The sequence below is a fragment of the Juglans regia genome, chromosome 14, assembly GCF_001411555.2.
Source record: "Juglans regia cultivar Chandler chromosome 14, Walnut 2.0, whole genome shotgun sequence".
NCBI classification, from domain to species: domain Eukaryota; kingdom Viridiplantae; phylum Streptophyta; class Magnoliopsida; order Fagales; family Juglandaceae; genus Juglans; species Juglans regia.
In genome coordinates this window covers 6,071,987-6,090,714 of record NC_049914.1, presented here as the reverse complement: position 1 = coordinate 6,090,714, position 18,728 = coordinate 6,071,987, and the positions used below count along the sequence as shown (strand labels likewise).

Below are 18,728 nucleotides of genomic sequence, written 5' to 3'. Positions count from 1 at the left end.
GGCATTGGATGTAGTGTGAGTGGTTGATGTGCACATCACATCTCCAAACAGGAGTGTGTGGACTTTACAACAAGTCAGACATGTTCCAGATCTGAAGAAAAGCTTGATCTCTGTGGGACAACTTGATAACAACAGTTTTGCAGTAGAGTTCTCTTGAGAAGCTTGGAAGATCATTGAGGGTGCGCTGGTCCTAGCGCATGGTAAGAGATCTAATTCTTTGTATTTGACATCAGAGTCCAGTGATGTGTAGAGAAATACAAGAGTCCAAAATGGTATGCTTGATCGCGCGAAACATGTGAGGAAACCAAAAGAAGTCAGATTTGTTGTTCCTCAAGAAAACCTGAGAAAGTTGGCTAAGGTTGCCAAGATCAGTTCAAGATCGGATGCTCCTAGTGCAGTGGGAGTTGTGAGTCGTCATGTGGATATGCTGACTAAGAGCGATGTACGTGGAAGACTGAAGTCGAGCTTGACTTCAATGCGTTTTCTAGCTTGAAGACAGGAGCTGTGAGCTGCAGAGATGATAGGGTTTGGCTAAAAATAGTGGCTAACATGTGGAGACCTAGTCTCCAAGTAGGAGATTGTTGGGATATATGTGGATACTGGTTTTGGAGCTGAAAAATGTGTTTGCTAAAAGTTGGCTCGACAGTTTGCTCGAGTCAAAGTTCGCTCGACATCGTTTAACATACCGCTCGAACGAATCTCAAGTCTGAGAGTTCACTCGAGGCCCGCTCAACACTTCGCTCGAGCAAAACACAAACCCTAGTATTCGCTCGAGTCTCACTCGACACCCTGCTCAAGCCAATATTCATTTGGCTGTTCGTTCGAGGCGCGCTTGACAAGCCACTCAAGCGAAGTACGCATTTTTGCCCGGTTAGGGTTTCTATGCCGTGTGCTATATATATGTCATATTTTGACATGTCTTGAACTACCTCAAGCACAGAAAGATAGAGAACAATTGTCTAGTGAGTGCATATTGTGTGAGAGAGCAAAAATCCTTAGAGAGTGTGAGTTAAGATTGAGTGATTGTAATCTCTTCTAGTTAGTAAGATTTCTGCAACTCTGTAGACGTAAGTAATTTTCCAAACCATATATATTATGCGTCGTGTACTTGATTGTATTGCTTTTGTTTATTTGCCATTGTTGGTGTGTATGTGTTTTGCATAACATTTCACAACAAAGGTATGGGCAAGCGAATGGTGCTTGTGTATTTTACTTCTCAAATGTTCAAACCAAAAAAAAAAAAAAAAAAAGATAATGATAAGGCTTACACCTTCTTACCATCATTTTACTACGCTATAGTGTATTTGAGATTATTATTTTTTTAAGTATTTTTTTAACATCCTTCATCATTAAGAAAAAATTAAAAAAAAATATAATTTCACTAATAGTCACCTCCTTAACTATTAAGTAAAAAAAGAATAGTAAATAAGTGCATGGTACGAAGTAGTAAATCTATCATTATCCGTGAGACTAATTGTCACGATATGATCAATCATGCATGAGTAATAATATACTTACAATTCTTTTTTATAACTTTTATACATGAGCCATGTATTAAATTGAAGATATTTATGTAAATTGATATTATTTTTATAAGTTATTTTACAGAAATATCATTATTTAACACATGATTGTATAAAAATAGTAAAAAAAAATTATAATTGTATATTTTCAATCATTTGTATAGAAACGTATCACAAATGCACAACCCATACACTTTTTAATGTTTTTGAAAAAATGACTACAGAATTGTAATACGCGTCCTTGATCACCATGATATGACAAAGGAATACCATGTCAACAACTTCCGTCGACTAATCAAATAAAAGAACTTTAAAACTCGGATGGAAAGATCACTTTGATACGTGGATAAGATCACATTCAACAACTTCATGGGTAGGATAGACTCCAGTCGAACTAGGCTCTCAACCCATGCAACATTATTATTTATTTATTTATTTAATGTCGGGAACCTCTCCGGCCTTAGAAATCCACTCTTGCAGAATAAATCTCAATCTCGTATATCGCATTCTTAAAATTTTCATTATACAAAATTAATTAAATCGTTAACTTTTTACTAAAAAGTGTGGCTTTAAAAGATTATTTATACCCATATAGTGTTGAAACTTAGACTTTAAAGAGAGTAATACTCTAAGACTAAAACCTTCAGCATTTGAACCGACCTTTCTGAGAAAGGATCAGGAAAGCACTAGCAAAATTAAAATATGGTCGGGTCTCAGTACTGTGCTCGGTTTGTCCGCATACAGGTGATAACTTTCTTAAATCAAAACAATTGTTGCATGGGCTGAGCATTGCTCTTACTGAAATGAGATTTGACACTTGATTTTGAATGGTGAGAAAAGTCCCGGCAGCAAAAGAAGAGAGACAACGAGGTGGTGTCTCATCCTCTTCCAGAAACACTAGCCTTTATTTCATTGAAACCGGTAAATGCATGAACAACTTATTTCCAGAAGACGTAGATATTACTAAAAACAAACCATTACATTTATGGTCAACCGAGAGTTGGAACCAATGCATAATCACCCTAGCCGCCTGATTGTTGTTTGCCTCACATCTTTGACATAGTGTAGTCCATTGCACCCACAAGAAAATCTACATTCATAGAGAGACAATTGCTTGAATTAGAAAAAAGGGGTAAATGAAAGAAGAAGACGAAGATAGAGTCAATTAGTTGGAATGGAAAAACTGGGAGATTGAAAGAAGAAGAAGACCTACCAGCATCTTCCTTGGTGAAGCAGAGGGGGGGTGTAATCCTAAAAACATTTCCATGAAAGCCACCCTTTCCTATTAGCACTCCCAATTCTGAAACATCCGTGTAAAAATTCATTAGGTACAAATTATGTGTGCATATATAGACAAAGCATACCGGCATGCATGCGCACACAAACCTCTCATTTGTTCCATAATATGCAAGATTTCAGCCTTAGCTGGAGTTTTTAACTGGCGATCGGTTACAAGTTCAACTCCAAGCATCAAACCTCTTCCCCTCACATCCCCAATAACTGCAGACATGAAAGTAAAGAGGTCTTATTAATTGTACCATGGGTTTTCCAATCTCAAACATATTTTTGAGTCCTATTTTATGCCCCATAACTACCAGCTCTTTTGCAATGTGCATTTTAAATAAGGAAAAGTCGCTACGTGCACCCTAAATTATCAACAGCTTTGTGCACCGTTAAATAAGATATGGCTGTAAAGATCATGCAGTAAAGAATTTTTGAGATAGTCTTTAAAACAAATGGAAGAGAACCATACTTTCATGCTTTTCCTTAAGGGAAGTAAGACACTCTTTAAGATGTGACCCCACAACAAATGCATTCTCCTGGAGCTTTTCCTTCTCAATTACTTTCAGAACAGCTAGAGCACCAGCAGTACAGGCAGGGTTTCCCCCAAAGGTGTTGAAATAAGTGCGGCCCATCAAGACCTTTGCAATCTCAGGAGTTGTCACCACTGCACCAATGGGAATGCCATTTCCAATTCCCTGAAGAAACCATAAAAGGAGAAGACTAAATTTCTGAAACCAGCCCACATTGCACAACCATAATTTACAGTGCATATAATTGTCCGTCAACCACAAATGCCATTTAAACTAATAAGCACTGCACCAGTGGCGATGCCATTTCCAATTCCATAATAGGTGGAGGCTCAACTTCTAAAACCAATAAGCATTGCACACCCAGCATTTGAAGTGCATAAAATTTTCATAGGGAATCACAAATGGCTCATCTAAAGAAAGTCCAAGAATGTGATGTACAATTCTAAAATATTTTACGGTAGATGAAAGCAGTGTGAAGTTGGTTTTCCTTCAAGTTACATTATTGTTTCTAAACTTTGTGCAAACAAACAATTGGCCCTATGCAAGAAGAACAATGGGGAAGAAGTAAACAAGCGATGTGATCATGTGACACAAACTGGGTTTATTTTCTCCCATCCCATGTTTAATAGATCTTTACTTTGAGCAATTGCATGATTGGCTAATAATTGCATGTAGCAGAATCAGGTGGTATAATATGTTGATAATGGCAAAGAGTCACACACATTCTTTAATCATGATCTGAACTGTATGAATGGTACAATTTGCCCAAGTTTAGGTTTCCTTGGGCATCTCTCTTCCACATTACTATAATGAAGTATCTCACAACATAACAATTTTATCTGGTACTCATTCGTATATGCAGCGTAAATACTTTCTACATCATAAAAATTGTCCGGCAATATCACAAGAAACATGCTATACTTGGGGGCTTCCATTTACTCCCAAAGCACTGGGGAGGGAGGAAATGCAAATGGTGGTAAGGAGGAACTACCTTTGCCATGGTCACAATATCAGGCACAACATCATGTGCTTCGAAACCCCAGAAATGACTGCCTATACGAGCAAACCCTGACTGAACCTCATCAGCTATACAAAGGCCCCCTGCTTTTCTAATGCAATTATAGACGGCTGGCAGATAACCTGGAGCCAACTCCATAATTCCACCTACTCCCTGTCAAGCATGGAAACATCACTTAGAAATGAACAATCATCTATCACTTAGAATCCCACCTAAGCATGTTTATGTGTTTGTATGTGTGTTTATTGCATCTGGTATTGGTTTATCTGCACCATTACCTGTATGGCTTCGGCAATCAAGCCAGCCACGCGACCACAAGTTCCATAGTCAATGATGTCTTGAACATCTCTAGCATATTTCACTCCATCTGAACCAAAGACACCTCGATACTGGTCAGGATTCAGGGCGTGATGAACTCCAGTCTGTTGGCATAAACATAATGGAGTCTAATGATTGTGAAAATCAGGTTTATAGGCTACAACGTACATTTTACACCAATATAACAAGAGAAATCAGTAAAAATCAGGACTCATCCAATTGTGAAAATATACCTGAACAACATTAAACTTGAAATTAGATTGAGCAGTGACCCCCATTGTCCCAGCCGCATTCCCATGATACCCATTTCTGAGCGAAATGATATCATGGAAGCCCGTATACAACCGTGCCATCATTAAAGCCAGCTCATTCGCTTCAGTCCCAGAATTTGTGAAGAAAACAACCTGAATGGTCATCCAAACTCCAAAGTGCATATCAAAACACAGCGCAAATAAGAACAGACATAAAAATTGGACCAACTAGTTACCTTGAGATCTCCGGGCAGCTTAGCTGCCAGAGCCTCCGCAAAGTCTGCAATGGCATGATGCAAATACAGAACTGTAGAGTGCTGCAAGCGCCTTGTCTGGTTAACAATTGCTTCCACCACATCCGGGTGACAGTGCCCGCAACAGACAGTGGCTATCCCACCGAAGGCATCCAAATATCTACGGCCATTTTCGTCATACAAATACTGCATTTTCCCATCTACCAAATTTAACTGTAAAACAAGATACAAACTTTGTCACTACCAAATATCATTCGCACTCAAGATCACCCATTTGTTTAAGACTCGAAAAAAGGTAAGATTTTGCATTGGTTTCTACATATCCGATAAAGATAAAAGAATATAGAAATGAATGAATGAGGTGTCGAGATATTTGTCTATATAAAAAAACTTGCCGGGTTCTTGTATAAGTGCAATATAGAAGGGCTGAGGTACTCCTTGCGCTTCTCCAAGATCTCAGATGCAGATGGGCCCGTGTAAGGGAGAGGAATGTAGTCGAAATGGGGTATTTTGGGCAAGAGAAAATCATCTTCTTCTTCGAGTGTGTTTTGGGTATGGTTATGGGCTAGCTGGGAGAGGCAGCGAGGCCGCCGCAGCCAGAAATTTCTTTGAGATAGTGTGCTTTGGAAGATCCTCTGCATCTTTTTCTTCTTCAGTGCTACTGCAAAAGAGGAGACAGAGATCGTCTGAGATGTTCAAGTCGTGCACGTTGCTAGGATATATCGAGTGACTGATCACGTGGATTGTAACAGATACTTCTGCTGCTAGGCGTTTCCCATTTGGCTTCTTCTGCTGCTTACAAATAACGTGTCACAGTGGCATTTGCACGATTTTTTAATTCTTTTAAATACAAAATTTATTGATGTAATTTACGTTATGATTTATTCAGTTATATAAAGTCGTAAAATATGTAAGTATAATATAATTATTTTAAAAAAATAAAAATTTTTATTAAAAAATTAATTTTTTTCATATAAATTTTATATTTATATATTTTTTAAAAATTAATTATACAATCTTTACACACCAAAGACTATATCATTTATGTTGATATTGAAATTTTATGTTATTTAGAGGTGGCATGACAGAATTTAGCCGTAAGGATTTACTATGCATAAAAAATGATAGAATTATTATCTTCCTATTATCTATTTATTACTCTTTTTATATTTAATTTTTTTTAATTTTTTTTTACTTAATAGTTAAGAAAATGACAATTAATAAAATTATATATATTTTTAATTTTTTTCTTAATGATTAAGAATGTTAAAAAATACTTAAAAGAATATGATAAAAAATTAAAAAACTATAAATACATTATAAGTAATAAATGGATAATAAAATAGTAGTAACTCAATCACTACCCGGATGACATAATGACCAATCCGAATATTTATTAATTTCGAAGTTTTCAATTTGTTACATTTTTCGACGAGAGTGCAGAACTTCGTGTTATAAAATTATATAAATCACTTTTTTATTTTGTAATTACAGAAAATAACTACTTTACTTAAAAGCCAGATGAAACTAACTAACTTCAAAACAAGCCAATCAACCAAATTTATATTTAATCGCTTTTCAAACGAATGAAGTTGGCATCTCGGTCATATAAAAATCACGTGCGCACGAGTTACCAACCACTCCAACTATATAATATAATCGAAAAACATCTATTTTCAGTCCTTTAGAACACAATCTCATAGATTAGACATCAAAGATGTATAATTAGAGACACATTAGGAATTTTTTATACTCTAAATTCTGAAAAGTTTGATAGAAAACACAATGATTCGTGGGGAGGACGAAAATTTTTTAATGAACAAATTGGAAGATGTCCATAATACCACTGATATTACTAGGCGCATGTTAAAAGTATACTACAAAAAGCTAATATGTTCATAAACCTAACAATTCATTATACTACCTTCATAACAACTGTGTGCTAATACTTCAGGATTGGGTATTCATAAAAGCTGGTGTGCAATGCTCATCAATAAGACCATCCTGATTATCATCATCATCACCATCACATTCAAAATCATCGCATTCCAAATCATCGCGATCGTAAATCTCCTTGTCGTATAATAGTTCTGCATCATCTGATATGCCACGGTGGTCTAATTCATCAGATTCCAAAGAAGTAGTACTTCCACTCTCACTTTCACATTCTTCTGACTCATTCTCGGAGGCTTCACTCTCCGCTTCTACTTCCTCCTCTGCAGATATCTCATCCGGATAATCATTTAAAGGATTATCTTCAGCTGTGAATAACCAAAAAGAACAACGGAAGAGTAAATTAAAGCATTTTGAATTCAAGGAGAAAGATAAAGAAGGAAGAAAATTTTGACTTACCATTTGAATCATCTGTCTCGTAATCTGATCCGTCGGGCCCATCGTAAAAATCCTCTTCATCAACTTGCACACTGGAACAAAGATATATATCAAGTTATCAACCTTGGAAGAAAGAAAATAAGTGCAACTAACAAATCAAGAATATTTGATACTTACAGGGGAAATGGGTTTGAAGCATCTTCCTTAATTATGTCCATGCCATCCCTTACTGTGTAAACGTCATATTCGTAATCATCTGTAGATTATGTGTAACACAGAGTAAGGATTCATTAAAGTGCAATAACCAAATAATAACAATTACAAATTTACAAGTGGTACAAGGATTAAGAAAAAGGAAATAATAATCGAGAGCTCCTATTACGGTACATAATATTCATTTCATTATTTCGAAAAGTAGAGAGGCATGTATGGTGATGATAACTATTTTTTTCATCAACTAGAAAATCAGATTAAAACCAAAGTCTGAAATTAATGCTGAAGGTAGAGAATAGAGAGGCATCTATAAAGTGCATGATATTGTTTATGAAACGACCTTGTTTTGACATGCAAGCATGCAAGTCAGATTCAATCTGTGAAGCGGCAGATGGAATGAACTCCCTAAGGAGGGGCAGATAACTAGACAAGAGCTTACGATCCTCCAAAGACATATCCCTGAAAGAAGAGTAAAGGATAATCATATCATGAACAGCAAAGATTTTGCAAATGTGACGTGAAAAAGGAATTTTGTGATCATGAAACTTACTCCTCCAGTTCCACCTTATTGGATCTTTCCTCACCATCAACACGGACAACATCATAAAACCGACACATTCCATCTAATGCTTTATCATGCATTGCCTCTTTGTTTCCTCTTCTGCTTCTCCATACTTGTTCAAAGCGAGCATTTTTTGCTAAGACCTAAAAGAAGAAATAGTTTGAAAGACAGTTGTGCTAGAAAACGAATTAAGCAAGAGTAAGTTCACAGAACACACATTAGATTACATTTTTTACCAAATTGAGCCATATAAAAAAATCTTTTTTTTATAAGTAAATAAAATTTTATAGAATCAAGTAAATAGGTGTAACCCAAGTACACAGGAAGAATAGGAAAGAGAACACCTAGTTACAAGTCAGGAGCTAGAAATGGACAGAAGAAAAACATTATGATGAAAAACACAAGTACAAATTAACGTAGCAGCTGCTTGTGGTTATTCTCTAAAAGACTTAACGAAGCAGTGGAAGATTTGGTCTCCAGCAAGGCACCAGCGAAACTATCTCCCTCATTGCTACTCTTCCTCAATAGCACCATTTTGATTGCTGAATTATAGGGACAGCAGACCATTTCATTTATTTCCTGTTTTGCAAACCATTTGATTTATTTCCTGCTTCGCCGATATCTTTCCTTTCCATGATCAATAATTTTCCTGCTATATATTGATCATCATTGTAATAGAAGGATCATCTTTGTTTTTCTAATAAGAGAAAAGATGTGATAATTTACATTTGGTATTAGTTGTGGAAGGACACAGCTCTTTCCTGTGCAACACTGTTTCCACTACGCCAATTTGGCATCAAAGCAAGATTCTGCCTGGCTCAATGGCAAGGGACAACGGCAACCACTCCCAAGGTGAAGATTGTGGAGTACAGGCCATATGGGCAGCCGTCCATTCACAAAATCATCAAAACCAGCCACAATTTGAAGGGATTGAACGCATGCGGCAGGAAATCCAAAGAGCCATCACTGATGTCCATGTTGGTGGTAACAGGAATCGAGATAATGGAGGAGATTGAGACCGCCCAGGTGGAGGTCGTGGTTTCATACCATGGCAAAGAAACCAAACACATGATGGTTCATCTAGTGATGAAGAACTTGAAGGCCACATTGGAGAAGACCTAGGTAACAAGAGGGCCCAGACAACAATAACAACTTTAGAATTAAAATTGATCTACCGTGTTTTAACGGCCACCTCCATGTCGAGAGTTTTCTCGATTGGCTACTAGAAGTGGAAAATCTCTTCAATTATATGCAAATCCCAGAGGCGCAACAAGTGAAACTAGTGGCTTATAAATTACTTAGGGGCGCATCAGCTTGGTGGGAGCAGATGCAGAACAATAGAAGGAGACAAGGCAAAAACCAGTACGTGCATGGCCGAAAATGAAACAATTGATGAGGGCTAGATTTCTCCCTCCAGATTACGAACAAATCATGTACCAGCAATATCAGAATTGTAGACAGGGGACGAGGACTGTCAACGAGTACACAGAATAATCCTATCGATTGAATTCTCGATATAACCTCTCCGAGACCAAGGGTTAGAAAATTGTAAGGTATATGGGAGGCTTATGCCTTGCCATCCAGGACAAGGTCTCGTTGCATACCGTTTGGACTCTGTCTGAGGTTATCAACTTAGCCATGAAAATTGAGATGTAACTGGCTCAACCACCACCAAGTACATCAACTTTTACCCAACAAACCAAGGTGGTCAGCACTCACGGCACAATAATTCGCAACCACCCTCATCTAACGCTACAAAATGGAAGTAGAAGTAATCAAAACCTGAAGGCATCAACTATGTCAACATCGCAATTGGGGAGTGGTAGCAATAACCCATACACTAGACCCATGTCAAGGAAGTGCTTTTTCAGTGCAATCAACTGGGGCATCGCTCCAATGAGTGTCCAACTCGTCGGTCAGTCCATGTAATTGAAGGAGAAGAAGAGGACCCAAAAGAGGAGGAAGATAGTGAGGATTAAGAGGCCGAGGAACTTGTAGAGGGTGATGAAGGGGAACTAGTAAACTATGTCATCCAACGAGCGTTGCTCGCACCAAAGCTCGAGGACAAGACCCAAGGCACTCTATGTTCAAGACTCGCTACACTATCAGCAAGAATAATTCTACTTATCACCCCACACACCACACACCACATATCCTTTAATTTTTTTTCCTTTTTCCTGTAATAAGTATGTAGTGTATGGATGATGAGTTAAACAACTCAATTAGTTTAGTAAGAATAAAATAAATTTTTTTTTTTTAAATATGTAAGGTGTGTGGTGTGGGATAATGAGTAGCATCCCTCCAGCAATAAAGTGTGTAATCTAATAATAGATAGCGGCAACTGCAAGAATATTGTATCAAGAGCCCTTGTGGCTGCATTAGAGATAAAGACAGAGAGACACCCACGTCCCTACAAGATCAGTTGGATTCGAAAGGGGGTTGAGACACAGATAAGTAGCCTATGTTATGTTCCTTTCTCTATAGGGAAGTTCTACAAAGATGAAGCAACGTGCGATGTCGTTGAGATGGATGCTTGCCATATACCGCTCGTGCGATCGTGGCAGTTCAATGTAGATGCCACTTACAAGGGACGTGACAATGCTTATTCATTTCGGTGGCACGAACGAAAAAGAGTACTAGTACCCATAAGGGACAAGACCCCCAAACCTATGTATGCAGAAGAGAACACCTTTCTAACTGTAAATGAGGATCAATTCATAGTGGATGCAAAAGAAGCTGGGGAAGTATGGAAACTAGTGGTGAAAGAGGACGGAATTGCTGAAGTACCTAACATACCTCCACAAGTGCAGTACCTCATAATTGAATTTGAGGAACTCATCCCATAGGAATTACCAAATGGGCTACCGCCCATGCAAGATGTCTAGCACCACATAGACTTGATCCCAGGAGCGAAACTACCGAACCTTCCACATTATCGCACGAGTCCCAATGAGCACCAGATTCTGCAAATCCAAGCGGGAGAACTCATCCATAAGGGTTTAATCAAGGAAATTATGAGCCCGTGTGTTGTACCATCATTATTCACCAAAGAAGAATGGGAGTTGGAGGATGGGTGTGGACAACCACGCCATCAACAAATCACGGTAAAATATTGATTTCCCATTCCTCAACTGACTGAAATGTTGGATATGATTACAGGGTGGGTCCAACATCTTTCCAAAAATTGATTTGTGAAGTGGATATCACTAAATTAGAATTCAGCCTGGAGACGAGTGGAAAACGACATTCAAAACTAATGAAGGCTTATACTAGTGGTTAGTGATGTTGTTTGGCCTCTCAAACACACCAAACACTTTCACGCGCGTCATGCACCAGGTTCTTAAGCCTTTCATTGGCAAATTTGTTGTGGTCTATTTCGACAATATTCTTCTTAGAGCCAAAATGAGATTGATCACTTGGGTCACACCTAGGGGAGGTTCTACTGGTTTTGCTTGCTAACAAATTGTATGTTAACTTAAAGAACTGCACCTCTCTAAGAAGAAAGTTGTTATTTCTAGGATTTGGGTCGAGTGCTGAAGGTATACATGTAGCCGAGGCGAAGGTTCATGCCATTCATGAGTGGCTAAGACCCACCACCGTTAGTCAAGCCTGTAGCTTTCATGGTTTGGCCACTTTCTATCGTTGGTTCATCAGAAACTTCAATTCCATTGCAAAGCCAATTACAAAGTGTATGAAGAAGGGAAAGTTTAGTTGGGGAGAGGAGCAAGAGATCAGTTTTACTATCACTAAAGAAAAGTTGTCCATTGCGCCAGTCCTTGCTCTACCCAGTTTCAAGAAACTCTTTGAGGTCGAGTGCGATGCTTCTGTAATCAACATTGGTGCTTTCCTTTCTCAGGAGGGATCGGCCTATCAAGTTTTTCAGTGAAAAATGTAATGACTCCTAACAAAAATGGACTACATATGAACTAGAGTTTTATGCGGTCATCAGATCTCTAAAACCTTGGGAAAAGTACTTGATCCAACGTGAATTTGCCCTCTATAGTGACCACCATGCCTTGAAGTTCATAAACACACAGAGCAATTTAAGTCGAATGCATGCAAGCTAGATCGGATTTATGCAAAAATTCACCATGGTACTCGAGCATAAATCGGGACAGCAGAACAAGGTGGTCGACACCCTTAACTGGCGTACATCATTGCTCGTGACATTGTGAGCAAAAATCATTGGGTTTGAACAGCTTAAGGGACTTATATGCTGACGACTTGGACTTTGCTGAAATTTGGAACATGTGTTCGATGGGGCAACCAGTTTCCGACTTCCATATCCAAGAGGGATGGATACCTTTTTCATGGGAACCAACTTTGCATTCCCCAAACATCCTTACGAGAACAAATCCCACGTGAGCTACATGGGGGAGGGTTAGGAGGTCGTGTGAGACGGGTTAAAACCATATCCTTGTCTATTGAACGTTACTTTTGGCCCTAACTGAAACTTGATGTGGGTAAGTTTGTGCAAAGGTGCCCTGTGTGTTAGGTAGGGAAGGGTCAATTGCAGAACACCGGGCTATATACCCCATTACTAGAACATCTGGATACTAAGAACATCTGGGAAGATTTGAGTATGGATTTTGTGCTTGGACTACCACAAACTCAACGAGATGCGAATTCTATCTTCGTAATTGTTGATCGATTTTCTAAAATGGCCCATTTCATTCCATGTCAGAAGACGTCAGATGCCTCAAATATGGCTAATCTTTTTTTTTAAAGAGGTTCGTTTACATGGTGTTCCCAAGTCCATTACCTATGTGGAAAAAGTTTGGCACCTTTCTCAAGTACAGTAGCACTTGCCACCCACAAACCGATGGTCAAACCGAGGTGACCAACCGAACATTAGGCAATATGCTTCGGTGTGTTTCAAGTGATAAACCGAAGCAATGGGATTTAGCCCTTGTTTAGGAACACAAATCATCTCATCTCAAAATTTCTCATCATTTCTTTCTCAAACATCACTCAAATAAAATGACTTTTCAATTTCAAATTTTTAACTTTTTCATCTTACAACGTTCTCAAGCTTCCAAACATAACACAAAAAACAATACAAGTTTTTCAAATTCCAAAATAAAAATAATATTCTATCAACATTTTAACTTTATAATATTTTTTCCAACTTTTTCTCTCTCATTTTACAAAACCCAATAAAACATCTTAACTCAAATTATTTCACTACTATTCACAAATCACTTCACTATTATTCACAGAATTCTCATCTCATCTCATTCCCCAAACATCCCTTAAACCTTCCACGGGTGGAGTTTGCCTTCAACAGCGTGTAACCGTTCAACAGGAAAGGCACCTTTTGAAATTGTCAACACCCAACCTCTCAGGCATGCCCTTGACTTGATTCCCCTCCCAAAACTTCCGAGACTAAGCACAACAACTAAAAACATGGCCGAAAGGATCCAGAAGGTACAATCAGAAGCATGCAGCAACCTAGAGCAAGCTAATGACAAATACAAGATCACCATGGACAAACACAAGCGAGTCAAAATATTTCAAAAGGGCGACTTGGTGATGGTCTATCTACGCAAGGGTCGTTTTCCAACTGGCAATTACAAAAAATTGCAAAACAAGAAATATGGCCCTTTCCAGATCCTAAAAAAAATTAATGATATTAATGATAATACCTACATAGTTGGCTCCTTGAAAACATGTCCATCCACTTTTAACGTTGCAGACTTGTTCGAATATGGTCCCTCGGATGAACCTATGTACGCCAACAATAACTCGAAGACGAGTTCCCTTTTAAGTGGGCGAGAATTGATGAAGGACACGAGTACAAATTAATGTAGCAACTGCTTGTGGTTATTCTCTAAAAGACTTAACGAAGCAGTGGAAGATTTGGTCTCCAGCAAGGCACCAGCGAAACTATCTCCCTCATTGCTACTCTTCCTCATTAGCACCATTTTGATTGCTGAATTATAGGGACAGCAGAGCATTTCATTTCTTTCCTGTTTTGCAAACCATTTGATTTATTTCCTGCTTCGCCGATATCTTTCCTTTCCATGATCAATAATTTTCCTGCTATATATTGATCATCATTGTAATAGAAGGATCATCTTTGTTTTTCTAATGAGAGAAAAGGTGTGATAATTTACATTTGGCATTAGTTGTGGAAGCACACAGCTCTTTCCTGTGCAACACTCTGTGTCTGCTACACCACATTAAAACTAGCCTAATTGAAGACATCAGCAGAAGCCCATATGAGAAAAATTCAAAAAGCTGATCTCTATACATTCAGAGCCAACTTGTTTTGTATTATTTGAATTATATTTTTACTTAAAAAACAAAAAAACTTGTTTTGTATTAAAACTAAAACCAAAAAGGGTAGTGATATGCTGAGAGTTGACTTTAGAAAACAATACGACTCAAAACCAAATAGAACTTGTCTTATTTCTCACAAAATCAATTTCCAAAAAGACCTCATTTACAATGAGCACAATCTGACCATTTAACAAGATCTAAACAGAATTCAGTTTATCACATGATTTTGTAAATAATCTGAACAAGCCTCCACCAAGTGAATCTCAAGCCAAGCCAAAAACAATGAGAATTTTATATTCTATCTAATGAAAATTATATGGTTCAAGAGGGCTGCATATGCATCATCTTTTCTGACTTTCAATGACGAAAACTGGATGCTCTACAGTTTCAAATGGAACTCAACATAGTTGTAGTCTCATCAGCTTATGTTCAGCACAACAATCTATTTTTGGCATTAAGAAAATAATAACATGAACTTTGCAAGAGGAAAGAATGTAGCATCAGAACAAAAAGCCACTAGAAATTCTTGTCAAAATAGGTCTTATCACTATTTTGTGTCCTAGGCATCTCTGACTCTAAGCAAGTTGTGATAAGAATCAAATTGATAAAGATCCACAAATAAAATATCAAAGCAGTTAAAATGCACGGTTTTGACATGAAAGAGCAGACGTGATTCATAGTAAAATTTAACATGAAGAGAAATAAAAAGAAAGATATCATTTATAGTACTCAGAGATGTGATACAGAAGATAAAAACTTAAAAAACAAAAAGATATGTGGTACATAGTTCTATAATCAAGTATCGTTCAGATTTTATTTGACAAACATGAATGGACTTTATGCAAGTAAATCGAGAAAAATTATATTTTTCTAATGAAAAAAATACCTCCTGTTCATTTCTGGCTTTAGACAACAGCCGATCTTGTCTTTCCTGACCAATTGGAAGTAAAATGCGTTACAATATAATGATAAAAAAAAAACAAGCAACTTCTATCTTCAATCATATTTGAGTGAGCTAAAAGTGTGGTTCAGAACAGCCATGCGAAATGTATTGTGTCCGGGGGAGAGAGAGCATACATGTTCCTTCTTAAAAGTGTGCCGTCGTTGCTCACCCTTTGTGTTACCTAAAGATGCATCAGCAGAACTAGGCTCCTAAAGAAACAGTCGATTATCAGGACACCCATTATCATTTTCAAAAGTTAATGAAGCGATGAGAATTACACGACATATTGCACTGCCAAATGCATAAATGAACAGAATAGCAGAAGAAGAGAACTAGAAACCAGCACAGGAATTGCCAGACTGACCACAAATAACTGGACAACATCAATGATCGCCTCAGAGCTGCTTATTGTCTCCACATGCTGTAGCAGAACCTTCTGAGTCTTTAATTCCTCTGACACAAAATAAAATAAAATTCAGACTTACGGCCGTATTTATAAATGCGCGCGCGCGGGGGTACGAACATATAAGATCAAGAAAAATTATGTCGTATTGTAAAGTTTGATTTGATCGAATTAGAAAATTCTCCTCGCTAGTGTCCAAATATTTGCAGTTTCCACACTCCGTTTGGAACCATTGCTTCAAAAAGAAAAATAATGAATTCGAAAATTTTTGTTATAAGTAAATACTGAATTCGAAAATAACAATGCATCGGGAAATACATAGTTTTATTTATCCCGAACAAAAATAAGTTGAAGGGAAACGGAATGCAAGCGGTAAATGAGTAAAGGAAGCACCTTTCCCAGATGAATCGGAGATTGAGAGATTCTCAAAATCCAATAACGAACGCTTCAGCGGCCTCTCATTGATTTCAAGCCCTATATTACACAAGCATCCCCATTATACATAAACCCTAGTTTCAATTGTTAGCGGCAAGTTTATAAAGAGATGAACCAAATTTCAGGGCCACAGAGATTGAACTTGAGAAGTCTAAGCGTAACCCTAACTCACAGAAAGCGTCGAGGGGAGACTGAGAAGCTTTGCGCTTAACCCTAACGATGACCGGCTTGTCGTCCGTGGAGTTTGGCGGAGCACAGGAGCTTTCGCCGATGCTCGCCATGTTCAGACTTCAGAGACCTACTTCTTCCGACTCTCCGAACATTTGAATGGGATTTTGTGCAACGAGCTAAATTAAACAAACGGTTGTCGTTCTTCCCGTGCAAAACGGCATCGTTTGTCTGACAGGACGTTGGTTTAATATTAGAGAAATTATATTTGCAATCGTGAGAATGCAAGCGTCGTGCAATCGTTTTGAAAAAAAAGAATAAATATGAGATCCACATGAAAAGAAATTAATTTTTTAATAGTGAATCTCGCTCTTTTTCAAATCGACTGTACGGTATTTGCGCATTTCACGACTGTATGTAGCATTACTATTAAAATTATTACACGACTCGCAAGTGATTCACGACGATCGAGGCCGATAGTGAGTTGATGGGATGGGTGGATGAGTGGGGAAAGTTTGTGAATAGTAATAAAATATTAAGTTCTTCTACGGTTAAGTAGTCGTAATGCAATTGCGTATTGCCACGTCAGAATTAAAAAAAAATAAACGAAATAAAAAAAATAAACACGGACAATTAATTAAAAAATAACACTGACATCCTTCATCCAAAGCCGGTCCAGAGTATTTTTCAGGATTTTCGTGACAATTGAAGTCTTGAAGATTTGTGGTTTGAAGAAGAAACAAATTTCTCATTTTAGATTTTGGATGGGTATGTTCGAATCGACACTTGATATCTAACTGTATTTTATCTCGCTTCGTTGGTTTCATTGGCATTCATGCTCTCATTTTTTTTCTTTCAGATGAGATTTTCATGGTAATGGGTTTCTTTGGTTTGTGGAAAACTGAAAATGCAATGATCTTCAACCTTCATTTTTTTTTCTTCAAATGGGATTTCCATGTTAGTGGGTTTTTTTTTTTTTAAAAAAAAAAGAAAACTCTAAAATGAAAAAGAAATTGACTTTCTTTTGCCTAAACAAAGTTTCATTCTAGAAGTTGGCTACCCATTTTTAATTTATTAATTATTTGAAGTCATATGCATATGATTGCATTCTGGCATATTAATGAAGAAATTACCATTATCAAAGGAATGAATCTTATTTTTGTTTCATTGTTTCATTCTCCATCCTTTCACAACCAGACCAGGATTTTGAGAAGATTGGAGAAAATGAAAGGGAAAGACGAAAAAGCACCGCTTGTTATTTTAAATAAAACGAACTGTTTTATTTGTTCCACATAGACAACGATTGCACTACGATTATCCCATCCGACTGCAAGAAGAGTTTTTCTAAAATATTTGAGTTGAGATGAGATAAGTAATAAATAATTTGATTTAGAATATTTTATGTAATTTAGGAAAAAATAATATTTTAAAAATATTACAAAGTTAAAATATTGCTTGAATATAATTTTTTTAATATAATTTTTATTTTAAGATTCGAAAAAGTTCAATTATTTTTTGTATTTTGTTTGAAAATTTGTAAAAATTATAATAATTAAATAATGATTAGATAAAAAAATTCCAAATTAAAAATTAAAAATAAAAAAAAAAATTATGTTTGTGATATTTGCATATTGAAATGAGATAAAATTACATAGGATGAGATGAAAGTATTTCTCTATCAAAATCAGCCCTTAATGCGACCCGAATCGACTCACCAGGAACCTCAATGCCACTTCCACAAGGTCTCCTACCTCTGGGAGAAAGGCTCACACCGTTATCTCCTCCAACTATAGTTTTAAATTTCTCTCCATTTCGGCCGGAATTTTTCGTTTCGGTATAGTATCCGATATATTATACATTCTCGTTCCGTTTTGCTCCAAATTCTGGCCCATTCCAATTTGTTTCAGTCATTTCGGCTAGGATTGGCATTTCATGCCATACTTTGTTCCGGACTGTTTTTGTAATTTTCTTATGCTTTGATGACATATTTATAAATTTTAAATCTAAATGGTATTTAATTAATTATATAATATAAAATGTATTTATATAGTTTTTTTTTGTAATTTTAAATATGTCTCATCATTCATTTTTTTTAAATATCATTATTTTTAATAATCTCTCTATTTTTTGTTTCCTTTGTTTTTTGTGTTGCAACTCAAGTTTGTGTTGTTTCAACGTATATTCATTTTATAACTCTTCAATTATTTTATATA

General features: G+C 37.0%; 2 protein-coding genes across 2 annotated transcripts; both read right to left on the bottom strand.

The window, feature by feature from the left end:
• Positions 1-2,172: 2,172 nt before the first annotated feature.
• Positions 2,173-5,893, bottom strand: LOC108996966 (alanine--glyoxylate aminotransferase 2 homolog 2, mitochondrial-like). Its single transcript, XM_018973027.2, has 9 exons — positions 5,574-5,893; positions 5,161-5,391; positions 4,907-5,077; positions 4,634-4,777; positions 4,329-4,508; positions 3,277-3,502; positions 2,910-3,023; positions 2,737-2,823; positions 2,173-2,613 (listed from the first exon to the last, which is right to left on the bottom strand). The coding sequence occupies exons 1-9, from the start codon at positions 5,817-5,819 to the stop codon at positions 2,570-2,572; spliced, it is 1,443 nt and encodes a 480-aa protein (XP_018828572.1). The 5' UTR covers positions 5,820-5,893; the 3' UTR covers positions 2,173-2,569.
• A 1,095-nt stretch (positions 5,894-6,988) lies between these two features.
• On the bottom strand, positions 6,989-16,672 carry LOC108996967 (RNA-directed DNA methylation 4). Its single transcript, XM_018973028.2, has 10 exons — positions 16,520-16,672; positions 16,306-16,386; positions 15,874-15,962; positions 15,644-15,718; positions 15,453-15,497; positions 8,273-8,427; positions 8,063-8,181; positions 7,687-7,765; positions 7,531-7,601; positions 6,989-7,439 (listed from the first exon to the last, which is right to left on the bottom strand). Exons 1-10 carry the CDS (start codon positions 16,626-16,628, stop codon positions 7,129-7,131), a joined length of 1,134 nt encoding a protein of 377 aa, XP_018828573.1. The 5' UTR covers positions 16,629-16,672; the 3' UTR covers positions 6,989-7,128.
• Between the last annotated feature and the right edge of the window lie 2,056 nt (positions 16,673-18,728).